The sequence below is a fragment of the Hyperoodon ampullatus genome, assembly GCF_949752795.1.
Source record: "Hyperoodon ampullatus genome assembly, chromosome: 14".
Classification (NCBI taxonomy): Eukaryota; Metazoa; Chordata; class Mammalia; order Artiodactyla; family Ziphiidae; genus Hyperoodon; species Hyperoodon ampullatus.
This window is the reverse complement of record NC_136927.1, coordinates 33,962,508-33,980,435: the sequence shown is the minus strand read 5'-3', so window position 1 is coordinate 33,980,435 and position 17,928 is coordinate 33,962,508. Positions and strand designations below refer to the sequence as shown.

Here is a 17,928-nt window from a genome sequence, read left to right as displayed (position 1 = left end):
TCTTTAAAAAAAACCTTTGGAAACTTCATTTCCAAATGTATTAGATACATTTCCAGCTGTATTAGATACTATTTTATAGCCTGCTACCTTTTGGACATTGGTGATATTTCCTATTTTTATTACTGATGTGATGAGGATGCTTGTGAGTAAATCTTTGCCCTCTCCCACCTTTTTATTATTCCTTAGCTGAGATTTGCAGAAATGGAATTCTTGGATTAAAGGGTCTGAATATTTTAAGTAGACTCCCCATTTTGACACACCAAGCCAAGAGGGTCTGAGGGCGGAGAGGCAGCCGGTGGCCCTGGCTCTGATACGCCTGTCCCTACTGCAGGCCATAGGAGGGAGAGCCCAGCTCAGCCTGTTTGCTCTCCGCCAGGACTGCTTTGCGATCCCCTCACAGACAGAACACGTGTGGGTATTACTCATCTTTGAAGCATGATTTGGGGAGTGGGTGGGGACAGTGTGGGGGGAGGCCAAGGTGGGGGCGGGTGGGGAGTGCTGGACTGGGAGTCTGGCCTGGGCCCAGCTCCACCAGTGCCACCCAGCCTCCATCTCTTCATCTGAAAAGGAGAAGAGTAACCCCGCGAGGCATGAGGCCAGGGACATGAAGGTACTGCAGATCGGCTGGACTATCGGTGTCTCCGGCAGGTCAGGAGGGTTAAACAGGTAAAGTCAGGCAGCCTCAGGGCCTGACGAGCAGACACGGGAGGAAAGAAAACACTCTCCCTCCTTTCACTTAAGAAACCTTCCGTGGTTCCTCCTCGGCTCAATGCCCACATCAGGCTGGGGGGACTTCATTGTGACCAGTAGGTCGTACTGAGCAATGCAGATTTTCTTCATGCTTCCTAAACAGTTTATTTTTCTCTACATAGAAGTTTTACCTGTATAAAAGAATCTTTATTTTTATTTCAAGTAACTTCTTCAAACTTTCAGAAGCAAAGTTTGAGTGAAATCTTCAAAGATACAAAGGGTTAATGAATGGTTCATGGAGTCACAAAAAAACATTTTGGATGCAAGCTTATCTCTGCAGGGCCAGTCTTCAGGTTGACTGCCTTTCACACCTGCTCCTGTCACACTGGAAGGAAATCAAAGGCTACAGTTCATTTCATATTTACAATTACAGCACTTGGTGTAATTATACTTGTTGTTTTATACATCAGAACAGAGTGTACAGTGGGAGGTCAATGTACAAAATGTTTCCTTAAACAAACGGACTAGCCTGGATTTTACAAATTAAATTCTTAAAAACAAAACAAAGTAAACCCCAAAACAACAATTTTAAGTAGCACTGAAGCAGCTCGGCCTGATGTGAATTACTCTCCATTAACTGCCTGACATCCCACTCAATTCCCCCAGAAAAAGAGATCCAAACTTTCAATGATACAAGTAGAAAACAGTGAGGGCAAGTCTAACCACCATCATTCTAATCTTGAACTGAATCCTTTCAGAGGTTTAACTCTGAAACCTTCTAGCAACTCTTAAATAAGACAGAGTCGTCAACCGGATTTTGGTTTTTCCTCTGTGGTTTTTATATGCAACTGCCATGCCTATGATGAAATCTCCTGTTCTCCTAAACTTAACTTAGAGGACAGGCCTGGCCCTGGGCTCAGTCTCAGGGCTCCAACTTGCCCTGGCAACCTTGTGTCAGTCACTGAGGTTATCAGCGCAAGCGGGACTGAGACCCACTCCATGTCCTCTGAGAACCCTGGGTCCCTGCCAGATGTCGTGGACTGGGCCTCCCAAGACCCCATGAGGAAGGTGGCTGGGTGGGAGGCAGGGCGGCTTTGTCAGCCGAGCGCTGGGGCGCCAGTCCCTGCTGCCACAGGCAGAGGGGGAAGACCTGGCTGTAGCCTTTGACAGACAAAGCAGCACCTTGTTTACTAGGGGCAGAAAATAGGATGTCCGCTCCCCGTCCCCCTCGCCGCACTTAAGCATCAGAGCTTGGCTGGCAGGGAGGCTGGAAGAGTCCCTCAGAGCCTGGGCAGCGTCAGTCACAACACCTGGGTTTCCAGCCGTCGGACCTCCTTAACCACGAGATCAATGTTAATAATTGGGTTAAAGTACAGGGCCCAGTAAAACAGACAGTTGCAAACAAATTGAGGGATGAGGGGCCAGAACATGGCCACAAAAAGCCCCTGTGTTGATACTTTCCAAAAGTGGCTCCACATCCTCTGAGGCACAGTCCTGAAAAAGGAAGAGAAGCGTTTGAGAGACAGAATAGTGATGGCATTTCTAACGACAGCGCCGAGGTGCTCAGACCCTGGGCCTTTGCCTGATGCAGTCTGGCTGCCAGTGCTGCAGAGACCTTGTTTCCTGTCCCCAGTGCCCCAGACATACCTTTCCTGACCACTCCACCTTCAACTCCCAGGACACAGCCTAGAGGGTGCCTCCTCAGGGCACTGTCGCCCAGTCCCCACGCCTGGTCCCACAGGCGAGGCCTCCCCAGCACAGTCCCAACTCCACCCGCTTCTTCGCTGGGTCGCTCTTGTACGCATTTAACATAATCTTTTCTCTGCTAGGCTGCAGGCCTTCAGAGTATAAACTGTCTTCTTTACCAAAGATCTGTGGTGTCCAGCAGAGAACCAGGGGCAGAGTAGGGGCTCAATCAACTGTGCCTGAATAAGTGAGTTCACTGAATTGAAATAAATGAGGGAGATTCTTGTCAGGTTCTCAGAACTATTTATAAGGCTGCTCCTGATGGATGAGACCAAGACCCCTTCACGTCATGGGCTGTTTCAGGCTGAAAGGATGCTGGTGTGCTGATGCGTTACTTCTGCCTGCCCAGCAGCCATACCCTGTCTTCTGGAAGCACCTTTTGAGTTTCCCTTTAGGGTGTGTCCCTCCCCTAGTCTCTTCCATGTGATCTGGTTGGGGCATCAGCCAGCCCCTGGTTGGGGGAGAGGCTGTGAGTGCACACCTGCATCTGGACATGGGGAGCCCACAAACCCCTGCCCTTGTGATGGGTTCGGGGTGGCAGGGGGAGGCTGTGACCCAGGCTGGGCCAATCAGAGCAAAGGCATGTGAGCCTCAGACTTTCACAAGCCTCAGAAGTGCTCTCTTTCCTCCAGGGCTGCTAAGCTGCTCAGATCGACACCCAGAGTGATCAAGGGCCCCCAAACAAAGATGTTGTTGAAGCTGAACAGAGCAGAGCTGTAAGAGAGAGAGAGAGGGAGGGTGGGAGGGGGGGAGGGAGAGGGAGGGGGAGAGAGGGGGAGAGAGAGAGAGAGAGAGAGAGAGAGAGAGAGAGAGAGAGAGAGAGAGGTGTGGGGGAGAGGGAGAGGGAGAGGGTGGCCCTGATGACAGCATTCGGGTCTCTGGGTCCAGCCATGCAGGAAGGCTTCACTGGGCATGTCCCTTGGTAGGAAAGCCAATTTAGGTTGGTTTCTCTCATAACCAAGAGTCACTTGACTCAGTGACTGTCTAGTCCAACTCTCTCATTTTATGCATTAATCCAGAGAAATTATCACTGTCCCAGCTGATGGCAGTGCAGGATTAGAACTCATGCCTACAGAATTCCTCATCAAATCCCTTTATGCTCTGCCACACTGCTGCTTTCCGTAAAGTACCCTCTTCTTCTCACTTGTTTATTCCTCAATTACTGAAGCCCTTCACGCCCGAGCCGCAGGAATTAGCCGGCACATCGCATGGGGAGAAGGCGCATGGGACGCACTTTGACAGTGAGCGCCACCAGAGCCACCCCAGCCCCAACACAAAGGCATTTTCCTGTTTGCTGCTTAAGCAGTATTTCTAAACCAGAGCCCGGGGCGTCTTCTCGAGTCTGAACAACACTCCACAGAGGACTTCTCCTCCACTTGGTATTTCTTTCCCAGTCTCTGTTGCTCCAACCGTCTCCTACATAAAAACACACTTACTTCAGTTCACTTCTTGACCAGGTCCTCCAAAAGGAGAATAATTCCAGAACTGAGAGTAACATGGCATTGACGATGAGAAACCGTGACGTCCAGTAATGGACCTCCAGCCAGTCCCAAGCAAATTCAGCAATCAGCTGGTATGGAAGGAAGGAGTACTTGACAAGGAATTCTCTCCACTGCTTCCATGTGGGCTCTCTAAGATCCTTTAAAAATAACACACAAGTAAATAAAACTACATAAAAATGGACACAAAAAATCACGAGGATTGAATTTTACACAAAATACTGTGGTTATCCCAGTGAGTTTTACATTTATTAAAACATACATACACATACCTACATATGCAACAATCTAAAATGAGATTTCCATCCATAAACTCACCCTGTAATAATTAATCTTACACTGGATAAATGTTACCAAAGAGGCTGAACTGAGATGCTTGTTATATAATTGTGGAAGCTCAGAAGTAAAAAAAATCTAAGCATGAGTAATCTAAGCATTATTAATAATGAGGCTGAAATGAATAAAAAGTAACCAGCTTTACAATTTCTTCACCACTGCAAAGGTAGCTCAAACAATTTCAATTCAACAGCTCATCTGTGGTAGAATGATAACAGGTCATGGGAAAATTAAACATATACCTTTAAAAAGTAATTTTGGGAAAATGAAAAACTTTCATTACAGAATTAGCAGATAATCTGTAACAAGAGTATTTAAACAACTCATAGGCATCCAGAGGCTAATGAAAGCCAAGCAAGACTGTGTACAATGGAGCAGACACTGAGCATCCCAAGAAGAAAGTCAGCCTGATGAGCGGGCAGGGGTTGATGGGGCTTTTTAAAATGGAAAGGTCAGGGGGTCTCTGTGCTCCCAGTCCAGCAAGGGCAGGGAACAGCTGAAAACTGGGTAATTAGAGAAACACTGTGCAAAGGGGCTAACCTGCAGGCTTAAAACTACACCCAAGGCTGAGGTCAGTTAGGTAGGCACTTGATTCAAGTGTTTAGAAAAGGGTCTTTGGAGATTTAGGAATTCTGTTTCAACATCATATACGATGATTCCTATATCCATGTGACTTTTGATATAAACAGATCAGAGGGACTGCCCCAAAAGTACACATTACCCTCCGATGACCAACTAGACACAATCACCCTGAGTCAATGGGATCCACTGACAATTCTGAAGGAATCCATCAGAGCCGTGGTGGGTAACTATCCCTGCCAAAGGCCCTGTGGTCAGCTGACGTGATGATTCCCATCAGTGAGCTGGATGACGGCTTACTATTCTGAGGCCAACAGGATGGATACTAACCCTGCCTTGTGGTAGGACAAATAATCATCCTTTGGGGATCCTGTTAAGAGACAGATTACCAAGCTGGAAGGCCCACAGATCTAACCCTTGGGCAATCTGGACCTATGCTATCTTCTTTTATAACAGAAGCAAAGCTGGGTTTTTTTCCCCTAAATATTTCAAGTCCAGAGGGTAACCCCTCTTGCTATGCAATGCAGGAAACAAAACAGGCTTCTGGGAGTGGGGAAGTTCCTGCTGTATTTTCTTTCATAGGGGCTCTCCTTGCAAAATTCAAATGAAGGCTCATGTTGTTTCCTCTTCCCTGACAGGCGCCAGCCATGTCTCCAATTCCATCCCACGCTGAGGAATGGCAGCATGAAGCCACTCAAGGCCCTCTCCAGACCCACCAGAAGCTTGGTGATGATGTCCTCCCCGGAGCTGTCTTCTTGCAGAGGGCAGATGGTATGGATGAAGGGCAGGAAGGTGTCTGTGTAGTCAAACAGGTAGAGGTACAGCAGACAGAGTCTCGGGGAGCTCTTGAGGGCGTACAGCAGGAACAGGGACCTGCCTGGGTTCACGGCCTGCAGAGGATGAGGCGGGTGCAGGGACTCATTACAACAATAGCTGCCCGCTCCCCACCCATGCTCCTTCCGCAACCTCACGCCCTCCTCCACGTGGTTTGCACTGGTAATGAATGAACGAATGGGAAGAAGAGGCCAAGTAATCCATCTGTTAGGCTACATTATAGAAAGATCCAGTCTCTCTCCATGGGCAGGGAGGGATGGGGGATGAGAAGCAAGCTCCTAGGCACATTTAGAAGAACACAACCTTTTGGGAAAGTAATCAGTGGGCACCACTTAATAAAAAAAATCAGAAGGCCTCATGCACAAAATATTTAGTGTTGTGTTGTGCATAATAGAGAAAAAGTGAAATCTGTGACCTCAGTCCTGAAGTTACAGTGGATATTTAGCCCAGAATTCATACAGCCATGGAGGAATGTACAGGAGGAGCGCTGGATAATTCTCATGTTACAATGTTAGGTGAAGAAAAGATCTAAGATGTGTAGCCATCCACCTCCACAGTGTCAGTGCCGTGAAAGCAGGGCCTGCCTGATTCAGGACTCAGATCCCTTTTCTAAAGGACCACCTGGCTCACAAGAGATGTCAGTACATGTTTGCGGAATGAATACAAAAATAAAACAGCTGTTTTAAGTACACTCAGAAAATTGTCTAGAAGAAAACAGAGCAAAACGCAATGTTACCCATGTCTGAATCTCAGGTGGGATTAGGGTCAATTTATTTTCATTTTTTTCACTTCTGTAAACTTTGCTATAATGAATGTATATTTATATTTTTCCTGATTATAAAAGAAACTTAAAAATGATTCAACTTTCTTGATGCTACTAAGCATCAAGTAAAATGGGCAAAAGATGTGAATGGACACTTCACCAAAGAAGATAGAAGGATGGCAAATAAGCACATGAAATATGCTCATTATTACTAATCCTTAGAGAAATGCAAATTAAGCCAGTGAGATACCACTGTACACTAATTAAAAAGGGGAGGGATGGGAAGGAGGGCTTACAAAGGAGCGGGAAGAAGCTTTTGGAAGTGATGAACACGTTCACTATCTTGATTGTGGTGATGGTTTCACAGGTGTGTACATATGTCAAAACTTAGCAAATTGTACACTTTAAATATGTGTATGTCAATTATAGCTCAACAAAACTGTTAAAACATATTCAACTTATTTGATGCTATTAGTGGTTTACCAATAAAAATTTTAAAGTGTGATAACGGTTACATTTAAGAAGAGAGTCCTTCTCTTTAGAGCTTCACACTAAAGTATTTAGGGGTGAAATAATATGATGTGCGGATATGCTTTAATATAACCCCAGGACTGGGGGTGTGGGGAGAGGGTGGAGGGGTACAGATGAATTAGGAGTGACCATGAGTCGATGCTCATTGAAGCTGGGTATGAGTACTCTCTTCCCTCTATTTTTGTATGTACCTAACATTTTCTATATTAAAAAAAATTTTTAAGAGGTCCAACTTGTGAAATGGCTGATTCCAGGTCTGGGGCAGGAAAGATACATGAGTAACTTGAACATCTTGTCGTGTGAGAACGGAAACTATCAAAGACTAATAAATCATGTTAAAAGGACTCATTAGCAAGTAGGCTGTACCTCAATTCAAAAGTTAAATTTAAAAAATGGACTCAGAATAATTTGAGGAGACTCCTACTCAAAAAAGATGGGACAGTTGGAGCATCTATTAGAATAACTATTGAAACGTATTCAAATACATCAAGAATGTCAAAATACTCAGTTATTAATAATCCTAAAGAAAGAAATCAGTCACTTTTAGAGGACAACAGGGAAGCAAATTCTGAAACTGGTAAGTAAACGGAGAAGATCAAGCATTTAACCTGCCCTTCTGGTATAAACTGTACTTAGGATAATCAAAATGGCTGTTGACAGAAGATTTCCTTTTTATTAAAGATGTATTTCAGCGAACAAGATGAAAAAGAAATGAGAGAGTTACAGTATCACCATTTGGCAACCCTTAATGAACTAATGGATCTAAACAATCAATGATCATGGGACATTATGAGCCTCTTGATAGAAGAAAATACCACACCTATAAAGCAGCCTTGACAAAACACCAAACCTAAACCAAAGTAAGCCTCTAGTCCTAACTCCTAGATTATAGGATATGCAGGGGAAGAAGGGACCTGTTAGGTGACACCACAGAGAGACAACTGGCAAAGTACAAAACGTCAGAAAACTACAGGAGAAAATGATCTGGTTTCTTCAACAAATAAATGCAGGGTAATGACAAGAGGAAGGGAGAATCTACAGATTGAAAGAGACTTAAGAGACATGACAACCAACAAACAACCCAATTAAAAAAAATTCAGAAGACCTGCAGAGACATTTTTCCAAAGAAGACAGTGAGATGGCCAATAGGCCCATGAAAAGATGCTCAACATCACTAATTATCAGAGAAATGCAAATCAAAACCACAATGACATATCACCTCACACCTGTCAGAAAAGCCATCACCAAAAGCACCACAGATAACAAATGCTGGAGAGGGTGTGGAGAAATGGGAACCCCTGTACACCGTTGATGGGAATGTAAATTGCTGCAGCCACTGTGGAAAACAGTATGGATGGTCCTCAAAAAACTAAAAATAGAACTACCATATGATCCATCAATCCCACTCCTTGGAGTATATCCAAAGAAAACAAAAACACTAATTTGAAAAGGTGCAGGCACCCCAATGTTCATAAGAGCATTATTTGCAATTGCCAAGATATGGAAGCAACCTAAGTATCCATCAACAGATGAATGGGTAAAGATGATGTAGCATATAAATACACACACACACACACACACACACACACAAATGGAATACTACCCTTCCATAAAAAGAATGAAACTTTGCCATTTTGCAACAACATGGATGGACCTGGGGGTATTATGCTTAGTGAAATAAGTCAGATGTAGAAAAATAAGTAGGTATATTTGGACTTATATGTGGAATCTAAAAAATAAAACAAACTAACACCTATAACAAAACAGAAACCAACTCACAGATATAGAGAACCAACTAATGGTTACCAGTGGGGAGAGTGAAGGTGGGAGGGGCAAGACAGGGGTAGGGGATTAAGAGGTACAAACTACTATATACAAAATAAGTAAGCTATAAGAATATACTGTTTAGCACAGGGAATATAGCAAATATTTTTATAATAACTTTAAGTGGGGTATGATCTATAAAAATATTGAATCACTATGTTGTACACCTGAAACTAATATAATATTGAAAACAAACTTTACCTCAATTAAAGAAAAAAAAAAAAAGACATGACAACCAAATGTGGACCTTGTTGGGACCCTGTGTGGAACAAATCAACTGAAAAAACAAATGTAGGGTATTTGAATACTGACAAATTATTTGATAATATCAGAGAATTATTCATCCTGGGGGGGTATATTGTGGTATTTTATTTTTGTTTTTCAAGAAGTCTTTACTTTTTAGGGCCTCTCCTGGTGGTCCAGTGGTTAAGAATCCGCCTTCCAAGGCAGGGAACGCGGGTTCGACCCCTGGTTGGGGAACTAAGATCCCACATGCCGCAGGGCAACTAAGCCTGTGCGCCGCAACTACTGAGCCTGCACCCTGTGGAGCCCGTGCGCTGCAACTAGAGAGAAGCCTGAGTGCCACAACGAATATCCCGCATGCCGCAACTAAGACCTGACGCAGCCACATAAATTAAAAAAAAAAAGTCTTTACTTTTTAGAGATTCAATAAAATATTTACTTATGAAATATATGCTATCTGAGATTCAAAATAATCAGGGGTAGCAGGAGTAGGTATTACTGAAATAAACATAGCCATGAGTTGCTGTCGTATGGGTTGATGGAAGTTTTGTACTATTATCCTGCTTTTGGGTATATTTGAAATTTTCCATAGTAAAAGTTTTTTGAAAAATCTAACTTCTAAAAATTATCTCTATATTGTAACTTAGGTGAGACATAGAAATATGGAAGTAGTTCTTCATTTTAAAGCAATGTTTCCCAAGCTTTTTTTCATTATTACCCCTTAAGGAGCCTTTTAAAGACATTTTTTTCATAAGCCCTCCCCTGCCCCATGAAATGTTAATACCACAGATATACTGTGTATCTGTTTATGTCCTGTGGTCTTTGGAGGGCCGCAAGTCACTGCAATACTTAACACTTTTCACCCCTCAAGAACCAATGGCCTTGGGGGCGATGCTGCTCCTATTGGGTGTGCAGGCTCTAAAGGAACACAGGTCCCAGAAACAGAGCCCGAAGGCACCCAGCCACATCTTGGTTAGTACGAGAGAAAGGGAGATGACCGGGTTACATGTTTGTAGGTCTGGGATCAGCTGGACCAAAATATCCCAACTCTGGGGCTACCTTCTATCAGAGAAGGAGGATAAACCAACCTCCCAGTTAGGTGTTTACGATGACAGCACTGCTGTGGGGAGCTGTCCCTCTCAGGTCTGATGAGAACAGTGGCACTCAGGGGCAGCCGCACCGTGGGGTCTTACCACACAGCCTGAAGGCTGAACATCAAGAGACCACGCTTGGGGAGGGGCTGAAGCGCAGATCTGAAGGAGCAGAATGATGATAAGATTCTGCCTGCTCTTTACAGTGGGACCAGAATACCATCCCCATTCACTCAAAGTTTACTTTGACAGATTCTAAATAGAGGGTCATTGCTGGATACAGGACCTAGAAAGGTTCTGTCAGATATTAAAACCCACCATAGGACGAATATTGGCTACAAGAAGTCCAGTTTGACTGCATTAACAAAACTAATAATTTATGATAAAAGAGAAGTAGGGATTTTTTTTTTAACTGACAAACAACAACACAGAAAACAACAAATCTTCTGTCTTAGGACCCTATCCCCATTCTTCAAAAATTCTGTAACTAGTGTTTTTTCAGTTTTAAAGCAATACATGCACAAAATAAACACATTTTTTTTCAAACGGCACAGAATTGTATTAAATGACAAATACAATTCACCCTTCCATCCAAGTCTCAATCCCTAGATGAAAACATTGTTAATGGTCTGTGTATCCTTCCAGAGATTTTCTGTGACACATACAAACGTGTAGGTTTTCTAACCTGTTTTTCTTTACTTTCAGTTAACAACTGAGGTATCATTTCTTGTTAGCGCACCCAGGGTCACCTCGTTCCTTTGTAATGGCTACGTGTATGGGTGAGCTGTATTTATTTAACCTGTTCCTAACAATGGGTGCTGAGGTTGTTTCCCACGTGCTATTACCAATGACACTGTGGTCAACATCTTGTTTAATAATTTCTGTGACTCAAACATTCAATTCTCACTGTGACTCTCTGAGGTCATTGGCTGAGGAGGAAACGGGACCAGGAGGCCCAGGGACTTGCTGGCATTCCCACAGTCAATGTGTCCTGGAGGAGCCTGGCGAGGAGCCCGGGAGTCAGGCTGCCGAGCGCTCTCTTGATCACAGCGCTATGCTGCCTGTGCTCTAAATGCAAAGAAGTGAAACTGTAGACCAAAGAGCAGGGGCGGTTTAAATTTTAGTAGTTATTGACAAACCGCTCTCCAAAGAGACTGCGCCAATTTAGGATCCGCACACATGAGTGCCTCTTTCCTCACGTTATGAAAGTTCTTATCCTTGACAACATCATAGGTGAGAATGATGCCAGCGGTGTCTCATTTGTACCATAATTATCAGTGAGCATTTTTCCCCCAGAAACTTATTGGTTATTTGTATTTATTTTTCTCCATGATGTCTTTTTTAGGGTATAGGTCTGTGTACTCCAGACATTCTATGACTAATAAAAAATAGAGTATTCGTTTTACAGTACAGTATTTGCTAAATTCTCTCTGTGAAGAAGAACCAGGTACAGTCACACTGAAGAACAATTTATCAGCATCTGGTAAAGCTGAAGATGTGCGTTACTTGTGACCCAGTAATCCTATTCCTCGGTGTACAGCACAAAGAAAGTCTTACACGTGAGTACACGAACTTTCCAAAAATGTCCACAGCAGCCCTGTTTCTCATAGCAAAAATGGAAATAATCTCAGTGGCCATCAATGGGAGAATGTATAAATGGCCACGCACTTGTGCAGTGGAATATGGCACAAGAGAAAAAAAGCCAGAGCCAGAGACAAAAGCTACTTGCAGAAGGATAATAAGCTCAGTTCATGCCTTTTATGTTAAGGTTAAAAACCTAGAACATTGTTCCTAGAGCTGTGGATATATACCCATAACACAAGTAGGAAAACAGGCCCAGGAAGGATACACGGGCATAGGGAAAGCGGGGACGCAGGGGGCTTCGGTTTTGTCTGATGTATTCATGAGCAGTGGGCAGGCAGATAACTGATATCTGGTGCTCAATACTTATTTTCCATTGAAAAAATAGAGTTCACCTTGTATTCCCAGAGGTTTTGCGGGGGCTTCACACCCAGTGCTTTGACTCGCTCCAGTTCCATGAGGATGGCTCTTCGGTGGCTGCTGTTTTCTATGGTATATGGTGCCCTGGAAAATTCTTCCTCTGTCAAAGTTAAAAGCAACCTAGGGTGTGGGCGAGGAGATAGGAGGAGATGTCTTTTGAGATTACATCCTGGAAGCAAACTTTCCACAGTTGGAGTTCCACCTTATCAACACAGATAAACACTTTAGGCTTGAGGTAAGACACCTAACATATGAAATAAGATTAATAACAGCAAACAACTGAAAGCTTACTATTTGCCAGTCCCTCTATTTTTTAAAGTGTGTGTGTACAGAGAAAAAAAATTGGAAAGAAATCCAATAAAACATTATGACATTAAGAGTAGTTTGGGGACTTGCCTGGTGGTGCAGTGGTTAAGAATCCGCCTGCCAGTGCAGGGGACACGGGTGGGATCCCTGGTCTGGGGAGATCCCACATGCCACGGAGCAACTAAGCCCGTGCTCCACAACTACTGAAGCTCACGCACCTAGAGCCCATGCTCCGCAACAAGAGAAGCTAGAGCAGTGAGAAGCCTGTGCACCACAATGAAGAGTAGCCCCCGCTCGCCGCAACTAGAGAAAGCCTGCGCGCAGCAACGAAGACCCAATGCAGCCAAAAAAAAGGGTAGTTGTCTGGGGATAGTGATTAGATAAAGATAACTGTAGATCCCTTATCTGTTCCCTTTCATCAGAAGATGCGAATTCACCTCCACAGTGATTCCTTGTTAAAAGTGCCCCATAAAGGTTTATTCCCTTTCACTCAACAATTCCAGTTTTGGAATCTCTCCTCTGGAAGGAAGACACGGAAAGACACATTGTATTAAGTGGGTAGAGAAGTTTTTTAAACTACAATTCAGGGCGAGGGTGGGGAGGTGGTACAACTTCTTACAAAAAACAGACGAAGTGGGAGCATTTTGCTTCCTCACTAGAGAGTCAAGTGTTGAAAGCTCAGTTCAGGGGGAAAAAATGGACCAGGGTGGGAGGTGAGGCAGTCAGGCAGCCTAGCAGTGAGTGGACTACACGTCTGACTCAAATGGGTTAGAAAGCGGCTGCCTGGTGGTCTAAGTAACACCCCACGTGGTCCCCCTTCAAGGAAGGGAGGGACCCCAGTAAAGATGGACAGGGCTCAGGGAGGGGCAGGGGGATTTGCTGATGGGCAGAAGCAGGCTGACGCATAGCTCAGCGATGAGTGAGCCCCTCAAACTAATGGGTTCCTCAGAGCATTTGCACAATGTAGTCTGGTACCGTCTGGAGCAGAAAAAAGGGAAACACCACATATGTGTGCTGGTAGAGGTCGATTAATAGACTCTAGCCTGTACACATACATATAAACACAGGTCTGCTTAGTACAATTGTATTTCCAGTTTAAATAAATAAATAACATGTTATTTAACACATCTATGTGTATGCCTGTATAAACATTGAAAAAAATCTGGACAGGTGTCCAGCAAGATGGTAATAGTGGTTTTCTCTGAAGAGCAGGATTATGAAGGTATTTCATTTCTAATGTGCTATAATTCTACTTTATTATTTTAAAATAAATAAATATATTTACTTTTATAATCAGGAAGCAACAAACAATTAAAATGTCAGTCGATGACATAAAATGGTTCAGCTGCTTTAGAAAACAGTTCAATGGTTCCCCAAAAGGTAAACACAGAGTTACCTTATGACCCAGCATTTCCACTCCAAGAGAGTACTGAGTATTGAAAATATACGTCCACACGAAAACCTTTATATACAAATGGTCGCAGCAGCATTGTTCCTAACAGCCCCAAAATGGAATCAATCCAAATGTCCATCAACTGAAGAATGGAAATACTCTGAACAGGCAAATCCAGGAGACAGAAAGTAGAATGGTGGTTCCCGGGGGCTGCGGGAGAGGAAAATGAGGACTGAGTCCCTTTAGCAGGAGCTTTCTTTTTGGGGATGATGGAAATGTTCTAAAACCAGACTGTGGCAATGGCTGCACATATCTGTGAATATATTAAAAGCCACTGATTATACACTTTAAATGGGTGACTTCTGGGGTTATGTGGATGGTGTCTCAATTAAACTGGTTAAAAAATGTCCGTGACGTATCAGAAGATTTTGCTTCTCACCTTCCATTTACTCTTTCAGATAAAAACCTGTCTCTGTAGAGAGAGGCCCAAGGGCCCAGCTGCTCCAGCCAGAGGACAACTTCTTCTGCTGTCCATGTGGCCACAGCCTTGTGCACCAGGAGGTCGTGCTCAGATTCCCTGCTGCTCCAGTGATACACCAGCAGGACCACCTGGGGAAAAGTGACACGGCCCTTATTCCACAGCAGGATCAGAGACGCCAGCTTCTAAATATGTGAGCGTGGGGCCGGGAAGGAAAAAGCTGAGCTGGAAGGGGAGATGCCAAGTCCATAGATACGGAAGCCGGCAACACCACTGCCACCAAGATCTGGGGAGCGCGACCCTTGGTGGGCTCAGCTCTGCTGAGTCTCGGGTCGTCAGGGGACAGAGACAGGAATAGGACTCACTGCAGGGCACCAGGGAGCACTGCACCCTTTTCCCCATCAATCTGGCCAGTGTAACTGACTCGCGTGCCTTTTCTATTGGAAAATTTGTAATAGTTAGATTTTTGTAGCATGGATAGATCTTAAAAAGAAAATAGTCTCTACACTGAAAGTTAGTGAAGGGCTGTGCTAAAGACATGGCCTGAGTTCCAGCTTTAACACCTTTCTGCACTGGTCTGCTCCTCTCTACAGCAGGAATACTAACAGTGCCTATTGCATAGGTTGTGAAGAGGATGAAATGGGACAAAGCTAACATTTACTGGGCTCTGAATATTATGTTGTATATACTTGCATAGGCAACATCCCCAGGTTTCAATGTACATAGTGAATTACCACATACGGTCACATCATTAATCATTTAGGGGTATTTCAACAGAACTGACTTCACGGGAAACTGTGGGAGGGAGGGGGACAGAGAGACATAAACTTACCGCCACACCAGTTAAAGCTGTGAGCACTCCGGAAAAGAATCCCCCTCCCCTCTGCTGATTCACTCGGCCCGTGTTGGGAGCTGAAAGAATCTTATCATTCCCATACTTCTGAAAGGCTGCGAGACTCTGGACTACGTCATTATTCTGCTGGATGTCTTCAGATCGCATTCTAATTGCATCAGGAAATAATTTTTCAATGGCATCCCTATGGAGAACAGAAAAAAAAAATCACAAGACAGTTGTTTGACTAAATATACTTATAATGTTTAGAGGCCAAAATAAAACTACTATCAACATTTAATAATATACAAGGATTCTGGAAGAATGGACAAGAAGATTGGTTAGGGCCCTGTTGGTAGCAGCAACAAATCAGAAACACCTATATGTCCACTGTTAGGGCAACAGCTAAATAAAACATAGCATATTCATACAGTGGAAACATACATAGTTTTAAAAATGAATTTACTGGATATCTCTGTGTATCAAGATGAATAAATTTATCCCCATTGTTGAAAGAAATAGTAAACTGCAGAAACACAGTACACCACTGATGTGAGGAAATATTTGCATTTCCTATTGGCCCATAAATGTATAAAAGTATTTTTAAAAATCTGAAAGATGACAACTAAGTCCTAATTGAAATTACTCTGAGAAAAAGGAAGGAAGGGGCTTCCCTGGTGGCGCAGTGGTTGAGAGTCCGCCTGCCGATGCAGGGGACACGGGTTCGTGCCCAGGTCTGGGAAGATCCCACATGCCACGGAGCAGCTGGGCCCGTGAGCCATGGCCGCTGGGCCTGCGCATCCGGAGCCTGTGCTCCGCAACGGGAGAGGCCACAACAGTGAGAGGCCTGCGTACCGCAAAAAAAAAAAAAAAAAAAAAAAAAAAAAGGAAGGAAGAATTGTAAGATGGGGGAGGAGGGGTTGAAGGGGTCTTTATCAGCAATGTTCTGATTTTTTTAAAAGAATGTAAATGACTATATATGTACTGCTTATGTTATTAAAAATTAACTCAGAAAAAAGAAAAAAGGTGCAGTTCAATAGTGAGAGTGAGACCAACCCTCAGGTCATACTATAGGCTCTTCACTTTCGATTATACACAATCAGAGAACCCTTCTTCAATTTAAGGTTAACCTGCAGGTAAACCAAGGCTGAAAGGTCAGAGCAAAGTGTGTAAATACATCTCCTGTGAAAAAGAGAATGCTGGGCTAATGTTTTCATGGAACTTCCTGGTACTCTGTTGATAACAAGAAGGCAAGAGAAAATGATATTAGCCTCAAAGACCTCACAGGTACATGATGAACATTATGAATGGAAGCAGAAGAAAACCTGCTCTCTGAAGGTCTTATCAACTGTTGTTGATGCCATGCATGAGAAACTCTATTAATGTGATAAATGCAACAGAGTTTAGTCAAAGATTATGAAAACCAGCATCAAACCAGTTTTCGAGAATCATACAGTTAGACCATTTTCTCTATGAGACCTAGGGTGTTCTCAGTGAATACACATCAATAAGAAGTATTATGTACAAAGGGTTACAGACAATGGTCTGATAACCAGCGTTTCTTTCTTTCCCTCATTTATAATAAACAAACAAATCACGGTCACCTGTGAGGAAGGGAGTCGGGACTTCCAGGTCCCTGAGCTCCCTGACTCACATGCCAGCAGATCCAGAATGACCCCTGAGGCAGTGGGCTCCACCTCTCTGGCCTTTCCAGATGTGGCTGCTCCCAGTAAGAGAAACCACACCGTACAGGCCCAATGAGCTACCCACATGGGCTGAGCATTACCTGAGGAGAATACTGACTTTGGGGAAACCTTCCCATTTTTCTCTGCATTCTGGACACTCTGTTTTCTTCGAAGAGGCCCACCACAGAGCTAGGCAGTGCCGGCAGAAGCTGTGCCCACAGTTCAAGGTGGTTGGGTTAACCAGGATGTCGTAACAGCAGTGGCAGGAAAATTCCCTAACAGAAATCCGAGGGCTGCTGCTCTGGAGAGGGTCCTCTTCCTCAAGGCTTGTCGCGTTCAGATTATTCTGCGGAGACTCTTCCATCTCTTAGCAAATTCTGGGATCCACAGACATAGAAAATTCCAGACTCAGAAAACTGCTGCAAAGCATCGTGAAATCTAGAAAAAAAGAGACAACAACAGAAATAGGAAAAATAATATAGGTGTTTGAGATTACAGTCATTCTTTTGATATTAAAGCTCTGATTTTTAAATGTGACAAATTTGGTTTCTAAAAATTTACATTCCATAAACCACATAAACATCACTAAATTTTTCTGACCTATTGTCATACTTTCAAAAATTAGGTAAAGCAAAATAGTGTAGTGGAAAGTTCAACAGATTTGGATGGGGGAGGCTGGAGAATTCTAGATCCTTCCATTCTGCTAACTTCCTTTGAACATGTAATTTCTCTGGCCTCAGTTTTCTCAATGTAATTTCTAAAGTCCTTTCAACGTACATAATTTTAAATAAGCCAGCTTCTTGGCCCATGAAAATGTCTGGAGTCGGCAACAACAGATGTACTTCATAAAAATAACAGAGTTTATCCAAACAAATCTGCCTTCCCCTTAGGTAATTATTTCTTTTGACACCTGATTTCAGAGGCTTCCACAGGAACAGTACCTGGAAGACAGTGAGGCCTGGTTCTCTGAGGTGCCCTGTGCCAGGTCTACTTGCCTGGGCCTTAATATCCACCCCCACCCCCACCCCCAATCAACCCAAACATGCACATCCTGCCTTCTGGATCCCACCAGTTTGGTGCCACAGAAACACACTAAT

The 17,928-nt window shown here is 43.7% G+C and overlaps 1 protein-coding gene across 1 annotated transcript; it reads right to left on the bottom strand.

Annotated features, from left to right (window-relative positions):
* Window positions 1-1,991: 1,991 nt before the first annotated feature.
* BFAR (bifunctional apoptosis regulator) lies at window positions 1,992-17,195 on the bottom strand (the record flags this gene model as incomplete). The annotated part of the gene is made up of 7 exons (XM_079718360.1): window positions 1,992-2,184; window positions 3,873-4,075; window positions 5,567-5,740; window positions 12,113-12,257; window positions 14,276-14,445; window positions 15,147-15,351; window positions 16,933-17,195. The coding sequence occupies 7 exons, from the start codon at window positions 17,193-17,195 to the stop codon at window positions 1,992-1,994; spliced, it is 1,353 nt and encodes a 450-aa protein (XP_079574486.1).
* Between the last annotated feature and the right edge of the window lie 733 nt (window positions 17,196-17,928).